The following is a 17691-nucleotide window of genomic DNA, read 5'->3' on the forward strand; positions in this document are numbered from 1 at the left end:
CTTCTACTGCAAGTCGAGAAGTTCAAAGGACAAGGCATCTGTCGTGTCGACGCGATCCGTTCGTTCCGGTCTCCATAGTACCCGGCGAACAAATTCACTTTACGATTGCGACCTCATCAATCACTATCTGTCAAGTTCGAATTGCCGCAACACTTCGAGCAGTGATTGTACCTGTCCACCACGGAGTTGAGCAGTCGACACTCAATCATCGAACGTGGCTACAGACAGCCTACTAACCCTGGAGGCCAAACCACATCCCGTCAGGGCTGCGCCCAACATCAGCGTATAGGCCAACGACATGGCGCTCTCCTCATTCGAAGAACCGGAGGAGGCACCTCTGCCGACGAAAAGGTTAAGATGGGCAACGCAGAGGGTGAAAGGAAAGTCGGGCACCAAGAAGCGTGGGTCCATAATCGACCGACTCCATCATAGGGGGTCACAGAGCGAGAAGAAGAGAGATTCCGGTGGAGGAGAGTCAATGGGTACAGATCTCGGTGGGATAAGAGAGGAGCCAGAAGACGACGGGAAAGTAGTGGAAGACCCAGATCACGACCGCGATAAGCAAGGCCCGCGGAATATTCTGTTCAATATTCCTCTGCCACCCGAAGCGATCGATGAGGACGGGAACCCGGTCAAGCACTATCGAAGAAATAAGATTCGGACGGCCAAGTATACACCAATCAGTTTCGTACCGAAGAATCTTTGGTATCAATTCCACAATATTGCTAATGTTTATTTCTTGTTTCTGATTATTTTAACGGTAAGCATTAACCTCTTATCAATTTGGGCCGTATTGATGGTTCCTAGTTCTTCAGCATATTTGGCGCATCCAATCCCGGTCTGAACGCTGTACCTTTAATTGTCATTGTCGTCGTTACAGCTGTCAAGGATGCGATTGAAGATTATCGGCGGACAGTACTGGACAACGAGTTGAACAACTCTTCGATTCACCGACTTGTCGATTGGAATAATGTGAACGTGAGCGCCGATGATGTTTCATTATGGAGAAGGATTAAGAAAGCTACCAGTCGGTTCATCGCCACCACATGGCGGTCAATGAGCAAGAAACAGAAACCTGGGGAAGAGTACGCGAAGGGAGCCATGGACCAACCTCGACCATCGTTCGGATCGGCGGCCACTAGACGGGCATCTGCTTTTTCTACACATACCCAACGCACATCTTTCGTCTCTGCTCGCGAAGATATTCAGATGACACCAGTACCCTCCCCACTTCCTCGCGCAGACGGACTAGAAGTGCCTTCAGCAGATCATGAACGTCCTAAAACCGCGTTTTCCTTCAATGGGGATGGTGCACCGGCTGCTCGCCACTTTGGATCTCTCATTAATCCCGAAAAGCCGGCTGGCAAAGCCCGATTCCATAAAGATTTTTGGAAGAATGTGCAAGTGGGCGACTTTGTCCGAATTTACAACGACGACCAGATACCGGCAGACGTAGTCATCCTTTCTACATCCGACCCCGATGGTGCCTGCTATGTCGAAACCAAGAACTTGGACGGCGAAACTAATTTGAAAGTTCGCCATGCTCTTCGAAGTGGTAGAAAAATCAAGCACGCTCGCGACTGCGAGAAGACCGAATTCTCAATTGAGAGTGAGCCCCCACAGGCGAATCTCTATCAGTATAGTGCTGCGGCTCGATGGAGGCAACATGAAACCAAAGAGGAGATGGTTGAACCTATCTCAATCAACAACCTATTACTTCGAGGCTGTAATCTGAGAAACACTGAGTGGATTTTGGGTGTGGTTGTCTTTACTGGGTTTGACACCAAAATCATGATGAACGCTGGTATCACGCCCACCAAACGTTCTCGGATTTCCCGGGAGTTGAACTGGAACGTCATCTACAATTTCATTGTCTTGGTTCTTATCTGTCTCGTGTCCGCCATTATTGAGGGTATTGCATTTGGGGATGGCAACAATTCAATCGCCTGGTTCGAATTCGGTTCAATTGGCGAACGTCCTGCAATGGATGGCTTCATTACATTCTGGGCCGCACTCATCTTATTCCAGAACATGGTGCCAATTTCCTTGTTTATTTCCCTCGAGATTATCAAAACTTGCCAGGCGTTTTTCATATATTCCGATGTGGATATGTATTACGAGCCCCTGGACTACCCTTGCACACCAAAGTCATGGAACATCTCCGACGATCTGGGGCAAATTGAGTACATCTTCTCTGACAAAACCGGAACTTTGACGCAAAACGTGATGGAATTCAAGAAGGCCAGTATTAACGGTGTGCCTTACGGCGAAGCTTACACAGAGGCACAAGCTGGTATGCAGAAGCGAATGGGAATCGACGTGGAAAAGGAAGCAGCAAGATGTCGTGAGGAAATTGCACAAGGTCGAATTAGAATGCTGGAAGATTTGCGAAAGCTTCACGATAATCCATATCTTCACGACGAAGACTTGACGTTCGTAGCTCCCGATTTTGTCACTGATCTCGCTGGCGAATCTGGAATAGAGCAGCAACAAGCTAATGACCAATTCATGCTGGCCCTGGCGTTGTGCCATACTGTCATTTCTGAAACTGTGCCTGGGGACCCCCCCAAAATCGAATTCAAGGCCCAGTCACCGGACGAGGCTGCGTTGGTCTCGACTGCAAGAGATGTTGGCTATACAGTCTTGGGAAACTCGGAAGATGGTATAAGATTGAATGTTCAAGGTCAAGAAAGGTCATACAAGGTTCTCAATACGCTGGAATTTAATTCCACTAGAAAGCGGATGAGCGCGATAATCAGGATGCCAGATAACAAGATCATTCTGTTCTGTAAAGGTGCCGACAGCATGATCTATTCCCGCTTAAAACCAAATGAGCAAGGCCCTCTACGAAAGGCTACCGCTGAACATCTTGAAATGTTCGCTAGGGAAGGCTTGCGTACACTATGCATTGCCCAGAAGGAGTTGAATGAGCAGGAGTACCAGGAATGGAATGCGGAACACGAGATCGCTGCGGGATCTATTCAAGACCGAGAGGATAAGCTCGAAGCCGTTGCGGACACTATTGAACGCGATCTCATTCTTCTTGGTGGTACAGCGATCGAAGATCGTTTACAAGAAGGCGTCCCAGACACAATTGCCCTCCTTGCCGAAGCTGGCATAAAGCTTTGGGTGCTTACTGGTGACAAGGTCGAAACAGCGATCAACATTGGCTTCTCATGCAACTTGCTCAATAACGACATGGAGTTAATCGTTTTCAAGATCGAGGATGAACAGGTTGCTACCGCTGAAGCGGAGCTAGATAAACATCTCAAAACATTCAACATTACAGGCTCCGACGAGGAACTAAAGCTGGCCAGGAAAAGTCATCACCCTCCTGCGCCTACGCACGCCATCGTCATTGACGGTGACTCTCTCAAGCTTGTTCTCGATCCTCAACTACGGCAACGATTTTTACTCCTCTGCAAGCAATGCAAATCAGTTCTTTGCTGCCGTGTTTCTCCCGCTCAAAAAGCCGCCGTTGTGCAATTGGTGAAGAATGGATTGGATGTTATGACTTTGTCTATCGGTGATGGTGCCAACGATGTCGCCATGATCCAAGAGGCTGATATTGGTGTTGGTATTGCTGGAGAGGAGGGTCGTCAAGCTGTCATGTCTTCTGATTATGCAATCGGCCAATTCCGATTTCTGCAGAGGTTGGTTCTGGTACACGGACGTTGGTCTTATCGAAGAGTCGCTGAAACCATCGCCAATTTCTTCTACAAAAACGTCATCTGGACCTTTACCATTTTCTGGTACCAGATTTTCTGCGACTTTGACATGACCTACCTATACGATTACACTTACATCCTTCTCTTCAACTTGGCTTTTACGTCGTTGCCTATAGTCTTTATGGGTATATTAGATCAGGATGTCAGCGATAAGGTGTCTCTGGCCGTTCCCCAACTTTACAGAAGGGGCATTGAGCGTAAGGAATGGACGCAATGGAAGTTTTGGTGAGTTGCTCAAAAACCCCCCGTCTTTCGCTGTACTAATCACAAAATATCAGGTTGTATATGATTGATGGTCTTTACCAATCCGTCGTCTGTTTCTTTGTTGCCTGGCTCCTTTTCCGAGCCGCCAACTTTGCCAGCACTAATGGCTTGGGTATCGATAGCCGGGAAAGATTTGGTGTCTACATTGGCCCAGCCGCTGTAGCCGTGATCAATATTTACCTCTTGCTCAACACCTATCGCTGGGATTGGCTTATGGTATTACTGGTGGCTGTGAGTGTACTACTCATTTGGTTCTGGACTGGTGTTTATTCCGCTTTCGAATCATCCGCATACTTTTATAAAGCAGCTGCCGAGATATTCGCCCAGCCAACTTTCTGGGCTGTCACTTCACTTTCGATTATCCTCTGCCTCCTGCCCCGATTCTGCGTTAAAGTTATCCAAAAAGCTTACTTCCCTTACGACGTCGACATTGTCCGTGAGCAAGTTAGGCAAGGAAAATTCGATTATCTCGACAGAGCCATCATATCTGATGACGGGGTATCGAAGGAGTCATCCTCATCTTCATCTGATGCTCCAAAGCCGAGTAAGCACACCTACTATCCAAGCATTGATGAAGACCAACGGCCCATTTACCCCCCTTCAGTCGCTCCAACCGCCGCTACTACCTACAACGGACGAAGCCAAAACGGCAGTGATGGGACCGAATTTACACGACATCGCCAGTCGCTCGAAGCACCTCTGCCTATGCGGCCGTCAATGGACCGCCCTAGACCATCTTTTGACCGGATACGCGCTTCTATGGACCGCGTTCGTCCATCGTTCGAAGCGAGTAACGATTTCACATCAGCTGCGCTGCTGACTCGTCTCGAGTCGAGTCAATCCATCGGTCCCGTAAGAAGTAGGAGGCAGGACATTTCATCAGAGCTCCGGTGAAGGTGATCAGTGTGTTGTGCTTTTTAAAAGCAATGTTGGTGGTCAGGAGTTGTAAAATACCATTGTTTCTTTTGTCATTGATACATCGAGATCTTCCAAGCATGATGATTGAGCGATCTATATGAACCGGTAATTCACCGCATTTGTTTCTACTGCATGGGTGTCTCGGCGTTCACAAAGGATTGGAAGGAGGCTTGGGTTTTGGTTGTTTATCCCTACTCCTCGAGACTATCTTCTATCTGTTACTAAAGGCAAATATTGGATCGCTCTCGAGCGATAAGCTGGAGATGATTGGGGGAAATAGGTTGGGCGAGTCTTTCGTTCCTTCTGTATATACAGCGGTTACGAGCAAATAATTTAAAGAGAAGAAGTTCATGTGTCTAACTATTTTGGCTTCCTTTTATTAGAACTCCATGTCTATCCTGGAGAATATTTCGTGTGAGTGAAGGTGAGAAATTTTGGGGTTACTTTCTTTTGAATGTGATGTTGCAGTCATGAATTGTCCGTTGGCTCTGGCCCTTCCCCATCAGCACTGTGTTGCATGCTTCGTTCCTGCGATTTTATGTTGTGTGACACTTTAGATTAGATTTATAAAGTTGCAAAGTTGTGGCCTGGTGGCCTTGAGAGCTCTTCACGGTATGCAGGGATCACATCAGGCGCGGCGCGGCGTGTCTAACCACTTAACGCGAAATTCATACCCGTACAACATTTGCTTCATACCACTCCTCACCTGTCTGCTGTTCACTTGATCCTCATTTTGCAGGAACCGGAATTGCAATCATACGACCGAACCTGCCAAATAACATCAATCCGTCTCTACACGATCCTCCCAGTCCATCTCCGACAAACATCCGGTGTAAACAGGATCTTTCCACTTGCACAGCATCGGCAGCTCTATTGTATAGGCTTCTAAGAACATATATTGAGTAGGAACTCGGACTAGCAGAGATAAGAAGTTGGTGAGCCTGTTATTCACGGAACGGGGGTGCAGTGTGACTGTCAGTCTCTTTTATCTTATACTGGTTTCTCTTTCTGAGACTGCACGAGTTGGAAAGGTGCTTGCAAGGCTCGAAAGACACGTTGAGATTGACGCCGCTGCCAAAGTAAACCAGCGGCATTGCTGTGATATATCGAGTGCATTCTGGCATACTTGTCTGTTTCTACGATCTTGATAAAATCCAACGCCATCCCTCTCTTCCAAAACAAGACGTGGAACATACCCCAAGACATTCTCCCCAAAGCTATTTGCATCTTCAAAATATTCGACCAAAACTAATAGAATTGTCTACAGGCTTTAGACTACGCAAGATCGTACCCACCCAAGAGCAAGACACCCCATAATTGTTCATCACCTATTCATTTCTTTACATCTCCAACCCCGGAACAATCTACCACACCAGCTTCATAGATTCTGTCGAAAAGATGGCGAACTAGCGGAGATCAGGTAGCCTTCATTGGGGAACAAAGGCGTTGCTTAAGCGCCACCATGGCTGGCGAAAATGAACTCCTCGAGCAGCTCAGGGAATTGGAGGCGTATGTGTCGACCTTTTCGACTATATTCCCCGTTCGATTGTAGTATACAGCTAATGGGCAGATCCTTAGGCATTTGAAAAGCTACAACCAGGATGCTCATTGGTTTTGTCCCAAGCGATCGGCAGAGGACTATCACGATTATCTTCACCCGGACGAAGCAGAGCTGGACGATGGGGAAGTTGAGGGTATAAGCATCGAAGGAAAACACAAAGCAATTGAAGAGGGCAAAGAACGATCTAAAGTTGCTTTCGCAGCATCGCTGGTGATTGGCGCGGGGGAATTCGCGCCCCCAGGATTCCACGAATACTACGAGCAAAAACTCGATACCTTATTCCAGTCATGCGATGCCTGCGTCCGCCAATGGCATATAGGTAGGAAAGCGTATTTAAAGGAACTTGCAGAGTGATTGAAACCAACTCGCAACATAAAACGTGTGCTGATGTGTCTGTAGGGTATTCCCAGACGAGGTAGTTGCTGCACTGCTCAGCCGTCTCAACGAATTGGATGTACGCAGAATCGAAAGAGGCCTTCTTCTTGCTAGAAATATTCTATGTGAAGCCGAGCCCTCCAAAAGAAGTCAAAAACTACTAATCAAAACGGACCATTCAGCAGTGGTAGCGCTTTACGAGTCTTTGTGTAGTACCGCTTTTCATAAGTCGGAAGATCACCTATCAAACAATTTCAACTACGTATTTGAAGAGTGTCAGCGCAAAAGCGTCCTGAGGTTATTAGACGTTCTCCCTGCCACAGCTCGATTCCTCTTTCAGCAACATGCCATACGGTCGCGATTCGCAAAAGCTTCATGGCAAAGTCTGACCAAGCCTCTTGACGCTGATAACTTCGATTGGGTTGTTCATGATGCTCTTGGTGAAGCAATTGTCAAAGTGGCCCAGCCGAACGCGGATTTAGCAGCAGTGCAAACTTTCTGGAGCGGTTTCCTTCTGATCCTGGATAAAATGGATGGGCCATTGATAACCCACTCCCTGCGTGCGATGGAGGTTCATCCCGGAATCTACCATCTAGGCCTCCAGCATCTTCAACTTGATTCTGCAGAAATCGTACAAGACGTCATCCAAGCATTTTCGCAGCTTCTGAAGAAGTCACCCAAGGACTTTTGGTCAGCGCTTGGTACTATATCTCCTGCCACTGTAGCCGAACAAATCTTCAACAGTCCTGGTTTCCGAAAACTTCTTGAAAATGAAGCGAAACATGTTGATTTCGATACAAATCCTGCGGTTACCTGGATTCCATCTTTTATCCAGTCACTAGAGCCCATTCATCGTTACGATGCCTGTAGGTCATTACTTTTCAACCTGCTTGAACGATTTCAAGGGACAGACGCGTCCAGCGTAGGCGCCAAACTTTTATGCTGTCGGGCGGGTTTAGAATCTATTCGTGTTACCCTGCGCACCTTCAACAGCCCTGAGTACACCATAAATCCTTCTACATCATTACTTGTAATTAACGACATCATGGGCCTGGTGCAGAAATATCAGAAGTTGATCACAGGAACTGCAGACTTAGCCCCGGAAAGCGACAATCTGGCACTGAAGCAGTTGGGTATGACTGTGATCGGCGAAGCGCTCGCGCTAGATTGCAAAGCAATGAGTGCCGAGTTTATGGCTCTTTCGAGCAACATCGCCATTCAGCGAGGCTTACGATCTCACTCCCAGTCTGTCTGGCAGGCTGTACTTGATATATTCCGCAAGGGCAACGTGGAGTTGGCAAAAGTTATTCTGAGCGCCACCACCATCTTAACAGGCCTAGACGTGATGCTACCAAAGAACAAGAAAGCTGCCGACTTAATGCCAAAGGATCACGTACAGTACAACCGTGATTTCGGGCAACTTATGGACAGTATCTCACGAGTGTATGAGCGACTAAGTGATTTTGAATCGGAAGAATTGCAAGAACTCTGTAGATCTCCCCAAACAGCTCGTCCGGTGTTCGCAGCTCTTCTTTCTCCGAGTCAAGACGTCCACGAGGCTGCCGTAGCCCTTGTCAAGGCCCTAACTGGTAAGATGGGAAAGCAAGACGCGGTCGAGGCTCTGCTGGATGATTTCTTCGTTCCAACATTAAATTCTTTGACCTTCGCCGTAGGTAAGGTTTGCAAGTCTAGAACCTTTTCGCCCATTCCATATACCATCAAGACGGGACGTGAAATTCTCACGGCTCTGAGCGGAAGCACAGGAAAGCTACGTTCTGGTTCACTCAGCACCGCAGAGCGCGGCGCTGTCTTGGCTTGGTGGAAAGGTCAGTGGAGAGTAATGGATATGGTGTTCTGTGCAACAGAATCCTGGGCCCCGCGGGTCGATAAATCCACAGCCTACATGCAAGACTTTTGTCGAGACGCTATGGAATACTCTGAGAGTCTCTTCAACAACTACACGGTTTTTGCCTCCGCGCTGACAGATCCGACACTTGGCGATACTAATGCTTCCACCGAACGGGTACTGGAAGTCGTCTGCCAAAATGTTAACGGCCTCACAGGGCTTCTCAGGCTGAGGGACAGCTACCTTGTTAGTGTTATAACCAGTCTTCTAGGCAAACTCTTGCGATGTCTTGGGGAGTCGAATCTGGAGATAGACGATTATGCGTCGGATTTCATTAAGGCAGCGTGCAAACGCGAGAATCAACGTGACTTCAAGCGGACGAATCTAACTCCTCAACAAAAGGCGGAGCTGCAGAGAGCTCTTGATGAACACCAAGGGGTTGATACCGTGGAGCCAACTCCCGTGGCTCCCGTGGTCAAGAAACAAGGCACTATTGATGCATGGTCAAAATCTGCGGATGGGAGAAGACGTGAACCGACCTTGCCTGTTAGGCAGACTACTTTAACCTTGGCTTCTCAGACAGAGAAGAACCGAGCATTGCTTAACTCTATGCGACCACATTCTGTAATACAACCTGCCGCACCTAGCCGCGACATGACAGATTTCAAAGAGAAGCGCCGTCAAGCCGAAGCGGAAAAGCAGCGAATAAAGAATGAACAGGCTGCAAAAGCGAGGGCTCTCCGCGGCTTAAGTGGAGTTCGTGGGGAAGGTTCTGGACTCAAAGATATAGGTGGTGTTTTTGGCAAAGACCACGCTCCTATACGTAGTGAAATCATGGTTGGATCTTCGGATGAGGACAGTGATGCCGATGAAGATGAAGACGAGACGAACGCTCTTGTTAAGACGAGAAAGGTCGGTGCTAAAGCGGTGTCTGAATATGAAGCGAGCAGAAGGCGTGCGCTCAAAGAGTTACAACAAGGCCCAGTCCGCAAAGTCAAAGTCCAGAGATCTGTCAAAGATCTGCGTGCCCGAGTAGAGCCCAATATGGACAGACTTTACACAGAGATACTCGAATGGGACCTTTTCCACGAGGGCGATACCCCACCCACCAGCAATGAATATAGGAGAATTGCCGACAATTTCCTTGATCTCGATATCTACAAGAAGACATTTACGCCCTTACTTATTGCAGAAGTATGGAGATCTCTGGTAGTGGCGAAAGAAGAGAATACCTCCAGACCAATTGAGATCACTGTGCTTAATCGAATGTCTGTCGATAAGTTCATGGAGATAAGTGCCAAGATGCCCATGACTCTCAATCGCGACATGAAGCTTAACGAGCGCGACATTGTTCTCTTATCGAAATGTAAGGATCCAATGAAGAATCGAGAAGAGCCACATTGTCTTGCCCGCGTAGACCGGACCACCCGAAAGAAAGACATAATCGAGGTGACGTTGAAGGTCAGCAGGAACATTGACCAGGAACTCCTGAAAGGTCTTTCGATGAACGCAAAAATTCATACTGTAAAACTCGCTGATATGAACACCACTCAGCGGGAGTACGCAGCTTTGAGTAGTTTGGAGTATTACGATCTGTGTGCAGAGGTTATGGAGGCGAAACCATCACCGCTTCAGAAATACTCGGATGAGAAAATTGACAACCTAAAGGCTAAGTATAATCTCAACAAAGGGCAGTCTCAAGCAATCTTGTCCGCCAACGACAATGACGGTTTTACCTTGATTCAAGGACCGCCAGGGTCTGGAAAGACCAAGACTATCATTGCTATGGTCGGCGCTCTTCTTACCCAGGCATTGCAGCAGCAAAATGCTCAGCCGAGAGCGTTAGCACCTATGCCCGGACGCGCAGATAAGAGTACTCCTTCCATTGGTCCTAAGAAAAAACTCTTGATTTGTGCTCCTAGTAACGCTGCTGTGGATGAGTTGGTGGTCAGACTTAAGGAAGGGATCCAACCATTGAGTGGCCCGCATCAGAAGATCAACGTAATTCGCATCGGTAGGAGCGACGTTGCGAACGCAGGGGTTCAAGACGTAATGCTCGACGAGCTGGTCCGCCGAAAGATGGAAGGTGATGATAGTGGGAACAAGGTACAACAAGACCGAGACAAACTCCACAAGGAGGCCGGAGCTATTAAGGAGCAATTGAATGCTCTCAGACCACAGATGGATGCCATGCGCCAGAAGTCAGACACGGATGGAGAACGTAAGCTACAGAGACAATTTGATGAGTTGAAACGTAAGCAAGCTCATCTCGGCAACAAAATCGATGAGGAAAAGCAGAGCGGTAACACTTTCGCGAGGCAAAATGAGATCAATCGACGAAAATACCAGCAAGAAATAATCGATGGTGCTCATGTGCTCTGCTCTACCCTCAGTGGTAGTGGTCACGACATGTTTAAACATCTCTCAATTGAATTTGAAACTGTCATCATCGATGAAGCGGCTCAGTGTATTGAGTTGAGCGCTCTCATTCCATTGAAATACGGTTGCTCCAAATGTATACTGGTTGGAGATCCTGAGCAGTTACCACCCACTGTTCTTTCGAGGTCTGCTCAAAGCTATGGGTACGAGCAAAGTCTGTTTGTCCGAATGCAAAAGAATCATCCTCAGGATGTACACCTCCTCGATACCCAATATCGTATGCATCCGGACATTTCTAGCTTTCCTAGTCAGCAATTCTACAAGGGAAGACTGCTTGATGGTGATGGTATGGCCAAATTGAGACGACAAGCATGGCACGCAAGCACGATATTGGGTCCTTACCGCTTTTTCGATGTCGAGGGTGTTCAGACTCAAGGTGCAGGGCACTCGTTCATCAATGTTCCGGAACTTAATGCCGCAATGCAGCTGTATCAGCGCCTGAAGACAGACTACCAAAACATTGACTTTACTGGCAAGATCGGTATTATCACCACATACAAAGCCCAGCTTAATGCTCTCAAAGATCGCTTTCAAAACCGCTTTGGTGAGAGTATCTTCAACGAGATCGAGTTTAACACTACCGATGCTTTTCAGGGCCGTGAACGTGAGATTATTATCTTCTCATGTGTCCGAGCGAAGTCTACCGGCGGTATTGGTTTCCTGAGTGATATTAGACGTATGAATGTTGGTCTTACCAGAGCCAAATCTTCACTTTGGGTTCTTGGTGATTCCAGGTCTTTGCGCCAAGGAGAGTTCTGGAACAAGTTGATTGAGGATGCGAAGACACGAAAGAAGTACAGCGGAGGGGATATTATGGGCTTGCTATCCAAGACATCGTCCCGTAACGAAGTTCCACCTCCTAGCCCAATTACCAACGGTCGCCCTGTTCTTCCGAGCAATTCTTCGTTCGCGCCTAGTTCGAATCTGGATAGAAAATCAAGCGTGATTGAGGCAATGGACAATGATGTTATCATGACCGACGCTCCTATGGGTGACACGGTCAGACAAGGCTCGATCAGCGACGAGAATAGGAAACCCGCACGCCCAACTCCAACGAGAGGGTTATCTTCCGATACAATTATATCCAAGACCGATTCGCGCAATTCTTCTCCAGGTATAGGAGGCAGTGTTTCAGCTAAAAACTCGCATGGTAAACGATCGAGGGACTCCATCTCAGAAGATGGCACCGCTAACAAAAAGGTATGAGTGCATGTCCAGATGATGTCTATGTTGACTAATTTCCTTCCCAAGGTCGCACCGGCAAAAGATAAGGGTCCCGATCTGGACGCCGCCCTTCGAGCTCAACAGGCAAACAAGCCAACTCCTACGGCAGCGAAACCAGTCCGACCGCCTGGCATGATGCCTCCACGTCGAAAGGCAGCGGCGGATCCGTTCATACAACGTAAACCTCCGAAGAGAGGTTGAAAGTATATATAATTACCATTATTGGCGTTTTGGGTTGCAAAGAGTATGATGGATTTGTTTCAAGCATTGCTGGCGTAGTATCGCATTTTGGCGCGGACAAGCGGTTGCGCATCTTCTTAGCATTTGTAATAGGAATAGGGCGGGCATCTCTACGTAGGGGCAGCATATGATAAGGGGGTTTCTAGTGATATTTTGGCGTTGGCACCAGCCAACTTTCAGAATTGCCAATAATGTATTCTACGGTCGATGATGCCATGGAGGATCGAGACCTCGTTATTGCATCTAGTCAAGTCAAAATAGAGTTGTGGTAGGGGTGTGCTCGCTAATGGTGCACCTTGCGAGATGCGTCTTTGGTGCACATGGAGTAGTACTCGTCTCCAACGTCTGTAGACCTCTCCCTCTTCAACATGCTCGACTTGTCACTTGTCAATTGTCAATTGTCACATGAGTGGCTGTAGCTATCGGCACGGAAAGAGCAAATATCGTGGAGGCAGTCCGTTCTGCATTGCTCGGCCCTTGAGCGTCACTTCGAGTCTATACTGTTATCTACGACCAATTCGAATGGACGAGCAGTAATAGAGTTTGCGCATCTTTCGAGTGCGCTGTTGTCCGCCGATCGTCTCCACCCCGCTCGAGAGACCCGCGCCAGGCGTTTGCATGTCCCATTATGGCTGGCGGAATGCGAGTTAATTGTCCGAGAGCTGGGGTGAGACGTTGTGACACAGGGCTGATTTATTCTGTAGGGAGCCCGATTTCATTTCCACTTCCATGTTTGGGCCGTTCGAATAAGCATTTTGTAGCAACAGAACGAAGAAGTGTAGACAATCTCTCTACGTCTTCTTTGAACGCTGTCTTTTCCACTTTGAATTCATCAACAAATCTTCGTTGCAGACGGCCGTGGGACTTTTAACTTCCACATATCTGCAGCCTTCGGCCGGATCAAGCACCACGCTACTATCAAGTCTCTACCAGCGGACAGTGGCCGCAGATGATCGAGCAATAGTCGAGCAGGCAAGGAGCGAGCATTGTCCTTCCCGGTACTGGTGTGTGGTTCATTTCCACTACTGCCGCTGCGTACACAGCTAATCGTCGGTATTCTCTCGCTCGATTGTTATCTTGCCTTTTTCCCCCAATGAATCTCTTTCTCGCACTACCTACCCAGGCAATATTCAATTCAATCACTCGGTCTCTTCGGGTAACCAGCATATGCCCATCCGGTCTGCACTTTGCAGGCTGCGCGTCCATGCTGTACCTTTCCTTGTGGCGCCTGTACGGATAATGCTACTGCATATCCCACCAACGCCTGTTTGGACCAATTTCGTGGAGAGCTACCCAAGTACATCTATCAACTAGAGATGACGCTACTCTAGCACGATCGGGAGCTGTCCTACATAGCTCGATTGATCCCGTCAAACGGGCGGCTCTTTCCTCGCTCCTGCCAAACTTTGGTCTTGAGTACGAGTACTTCGTCAACATTGTGCGCAAATCCGAATTAGAGCTGCCACTGCCCTGGGTTGTGTCACTTAGGCGTCGCTGCAATCTTAACCGTAGATCCCATAGCAATTTTCCTGCTGCATGTAGGCGCAAATCCATTTTTCAATTGAACAACACACTCCTGCAAACAAACTCCAGCTTTGGTACAGGTCGCAGTGTTGAACTGCTGGCGTTTGCTCTCTGTGGAACATACTCTGCCTACCTCAAAGACCTCCGAACATTTCGTCGTCAGTCTCGATCCTTCAGCCAGGACGAGAAAACAAACCCGTTAGGCGGATAGCAAGCATAGAAGAAGAAATAGACCCAGAAATGTTACTTTTCTAGTAAGTCCAATCTCTAGCACCTTGTCCTTACCTTATGCTACATCTGCCTGACTTATCTCTGCAGAATACGAGCAATGGAAGCCTCCAGCAGTAGACGGAGAAGCGCATCGCAAGTTGCGCGCCGGCGGTCTAATTCGTCAAATTCCATCCAAGTCCATCATGAAGTGACAGTCATCTCAGATCGCGAAGCTCTCGCTCGCAGAGACGCCCCACCTGTCGCAAGTGATATCCGCAGTTACAGACCATCTTCCAGCCGCACGTACAGCGACATAAGTACGAAAGGACATGATCGTCGGCGGAGTGAACCACCATACAACCCAGACAGGGATAAGAGACCTGCTCGAGAGCGATCAGATGGAGGTTACTCACGACGAAGCTCAAGAGACCCGGGTGCGTCTCAGAGTAATCGAGAAAGCATGCGAGCGCTTGCAGATTTCCTGACGCGAGTACCGCCACCTGAGACCAATCTTGTGGCTGAGAATGCCGAAGACGATTTGAAAAATCGCAAGAATAAAGGCGCAAAGAAGTCACCATTCAGGATACTTTCAAAGATGCGTTCTAAGAGAGAAAAGGAGCCAGAATCAGTTCAAAGATCTGATTCAAATGTCTCGGTAAGTCCACTGCAATCGCATCGCGTTTCGAAGTCATTAGCGAGGATTGTCATAATCGAGATACCTGGTCTAATAGGAGAGTTAATGCTAACCAATTGCAAAAGTGTAAGACTGGCGCCGGTGCACGTTATGTGCCAATCACGATCTCACCAGAACAAACACTGTCTACGCAGTCTTCCTACCAGTCAATGCGAGATCCAGACGCGAATTATATAAGATCAGGAAGAGCCTCACTCACTGTTTTGAACCCGGTAGCCGAAGCGCGCGAATCAGGGTCATTTCATATGCTGATGTCTGGCGCTCAAAACGGAACATTTGACTACGAGCGCGAACAACGGAAAATGAATGCAACACCTACGGAAGATATCATAGGAGCCGAAGCTGTCAAGACACTAGAAAACTTCTACCGTCAGCAAGAAAGGCGTTCCAAACTTGCGCGACATGCTTCAAGTCAGAGTATGCCTTCGCGATACACCCGCGGGTTTGCTCCTCTCTCTATTATCACGCCCCTGGAGCACCAGCACACAGAATATAGCAACTCCAGTGGTACTGTGGAGAGTTCCCAAACTCGTAGCCATTCGCGCGGCGCAAGTAGTGTCTCAACTGCTCCGAGTCACCATGTCTCTAATGTTGGTGTTATACCTCCGCGACAGACGACAAGGGTACCTTTAGGTGTGCCACAAGAATATGTTGACAATTCAGTCGGTCCTACGGATATTTCAACCAACGACCTTAGAACGCATCTCAATAGTGCCTCGATCATCACTGATGGCATACAGCCCATTCATGGGTTGAACACAGCAGCTGCAACTACGTCGAACTTGAGTGAAGCTAACATGGAAACTCATCCTCCTCAGAGCACGAGCACGGCTCCTTCTAAGACTTTGATCGACGTTTCTGGAGCTCGGGTCGCTATTATATCACGACCTGCAACGGCGCCGCCCTCCCAGACGAGGCCAGTGAAGACACAAATCTTGAAACGACACTCTACTGTTGGAGCTAACACCTTTTTGACAACACCAACCGACAATATAGATTATGATGACTATGACTTTTTGCCGAAGACAAGAGAAGAACAAGTAAAGATCAAGAAATCGCGGGATATGGCTCTTCTGTATATGGAAAACACAAGCAGTCGCAGGAAGAGTGCTCCAACGGTCTTTGGACATGATCGCGCTTATTCTGACGTACCTATGCCAAAGCCTCTTGAATATGAGAAATACGAGGGAGGGTTTACACAATTGGAGTCGAGTAAGAAGCCACAGGGCATCTTTGCCACATCAAAGGCGCCATCTGCATCTGGCATGAATGGTACCGAGGCCAATGAAAACATAGAAAGAGGTTTAACGGCTACAGGGCTAAGCCAAGTTGTTTCAGATTCCCCTTCTCTACCACGACCTGGTGAATACCGTGGAGCAACCTCGCTAGCTCCTGGAAGGGAGAGACCGGATTCAGGATCCGTTTACTCGACTCATACGCCTCTTCAATCCATGACAGAAAGCATGACACGTCAATCTAGCGTACGCCCACGACATAGCATACATGCAAGCAAAGACAGCCTATGCGACAAGATAGTATCAGACTTCTCCATGATCTCGCGCAACAACTCTGAGCCAGGTGCAGCGAAAGCCTCCTCACGTGCTTCTTCGATTCGACCCAGCAATATAGAGCGGATCAAAGCACAGAATATGTCAGAGATATCTCTGTCACCTATCCGAACGGTCGCTGAGTTCCCGGAGTACACGGGCTTTGTTGGAGATTCTGATCTTTCCTATTCAGCTCCACCTCCAACAAGTGACCGATCCGTTAAACGAGCTTACAGCACTGTTAGTTCTCAGTCAGTTGAGCAAACAAGCACCCATCTTGTACCTGAATCACTCCTAGCTTCTGATTCCGATACTCTTGCTGTTGCAGCCCTACCAACACGTCTTCGTGGTGTACCACGACACAGATCCGTGGAAAGTCTTAAGCCTCCATCTACGCTCGAGGAACGCCGACATGATCGCCGTATGAAACGAAACAACGTATTGAAGGAAAAGAGTCCCAAGACGCTAGAGTTGGAACGTAGGATTAGTCGAATTGAGAGGGACAACCAGATTTTGGTTAGAGCCTTGACGGGTATTGCTGCTGGTGTTCAGGAGCTGAAATTGTTCTATCAACCTATTGACGAGGAGGCGCTACGTTGAGGTTTGTCATGTTCAACATGATTGGAAAAGATGGAGTCATGGGGAAAATTGATAAATTAGGGACCAATTATGAACGTAGCAATGTTTTCTCCATTTATTGGCTGGCTTGTTTTGCAGTACACTTTCTTAGTAATAGATAGAATCAAGGGGACATAGAGTGAAAAGAAAGGCTAGAGCTATGTTTAACATCTGGATAGAATGTAACAATGCAAATAGACATGGAAATTGATGGAATATTAACGAATTATGAGGATGGTTTTATGCTTTTGTTTCTGTTGCACGGATAATTTGTTAAATTAGTATCATTGAGCAGAGGAATAGGCTCGGCAAGAGAAGTAGGGTTTCCACCAGGTCTCTACGGTGAATTCTAAGATTTTCCTTGACGGCGTGCCCTAGGCTAACTGATCTTCAATGTGAGCTAAATAGATGTAAGTATAATGTTAAGTAGTAGATATGTTAGTCTAGGATACGTGTGCCTCGACAACGTAAAAGGAACTTGTATCCGTCCCCATAGGTATATA

The 17691-nt window shown here is 47.8% G+C and overlaps 3 protein-coding genes across 3 annotated transcripts; all 3 read left to right on the top strand.

The window, feature by feature from the left end:
- Positions 1-298: 298 nt before the first annotated feature.
- On the top strand, positions 299-4886 carry GLAREA_01638 (Calcium ATPase, transmembrane M; the record flags this gene model as incomplete). The annotated part of the gene is made up of 3 exons (XM_008088854.1): positions 299-760; positions 808-3953; positions 4007-4886. 3 exons carry the CDS (start codon positions 299-301, stop codon positions 4884-4886), a joined length of 4488 nt encoding a protein of 1495 aa, XP_008087045.1.
- A 1486-nt stretch (positions 4887-6372) lies between these two features.
- On the top strand, positions 6373-12556 carry GLAREA_01639 (P-loop containing nucleoside triphosphate hydrolase; the record flags this gene model as incomplete). The annotated part of the gene is made up of 4 exons (XM_008088855.1): positions 6373-6419; positions 6489-6821; positions 6871-12331; positions 12383-12556. 4 exons carry the CDS (start codon positions 6373-6375, stop codon positions 12554-12556), a joined length of 6015 nt encoding a protein of 2004 aa, XP_008087046.1.
- A 1891-nt stretch (positions 12557-14447) lies between these two features.
- Positions 14448-17170, top strand: GLAREA_01640 (uncharacterized protein; the record flags this gene model as incomplete). The annotated part of the gene is made up of 2 exons (XM_008088856.1): positions 14448-14984; positions 15089-17170. 2 exons carry the CDS (start codon positions 14448-14450, stop codon positions 17168-17170), a joined length of 2619 nt encoding a protein of 872 aa, XP_008087047.1.
- Positions 17171-17691: the final 521 nt, after the last annotated feature.

Source organism: Glarea lozoyensis (genome assembly GCF_000409485.1).
Source record: "Glarea lozoyensis ATCC 20868 chromosome Unknown GLAREA7, whole genome shotgun sequence".
NCBI lineage: Eukaryota > Fungi > Ascomycota > Leotiomycetes > Helotiales > Helotiaceae > Glarea > Glarea lozoyensis.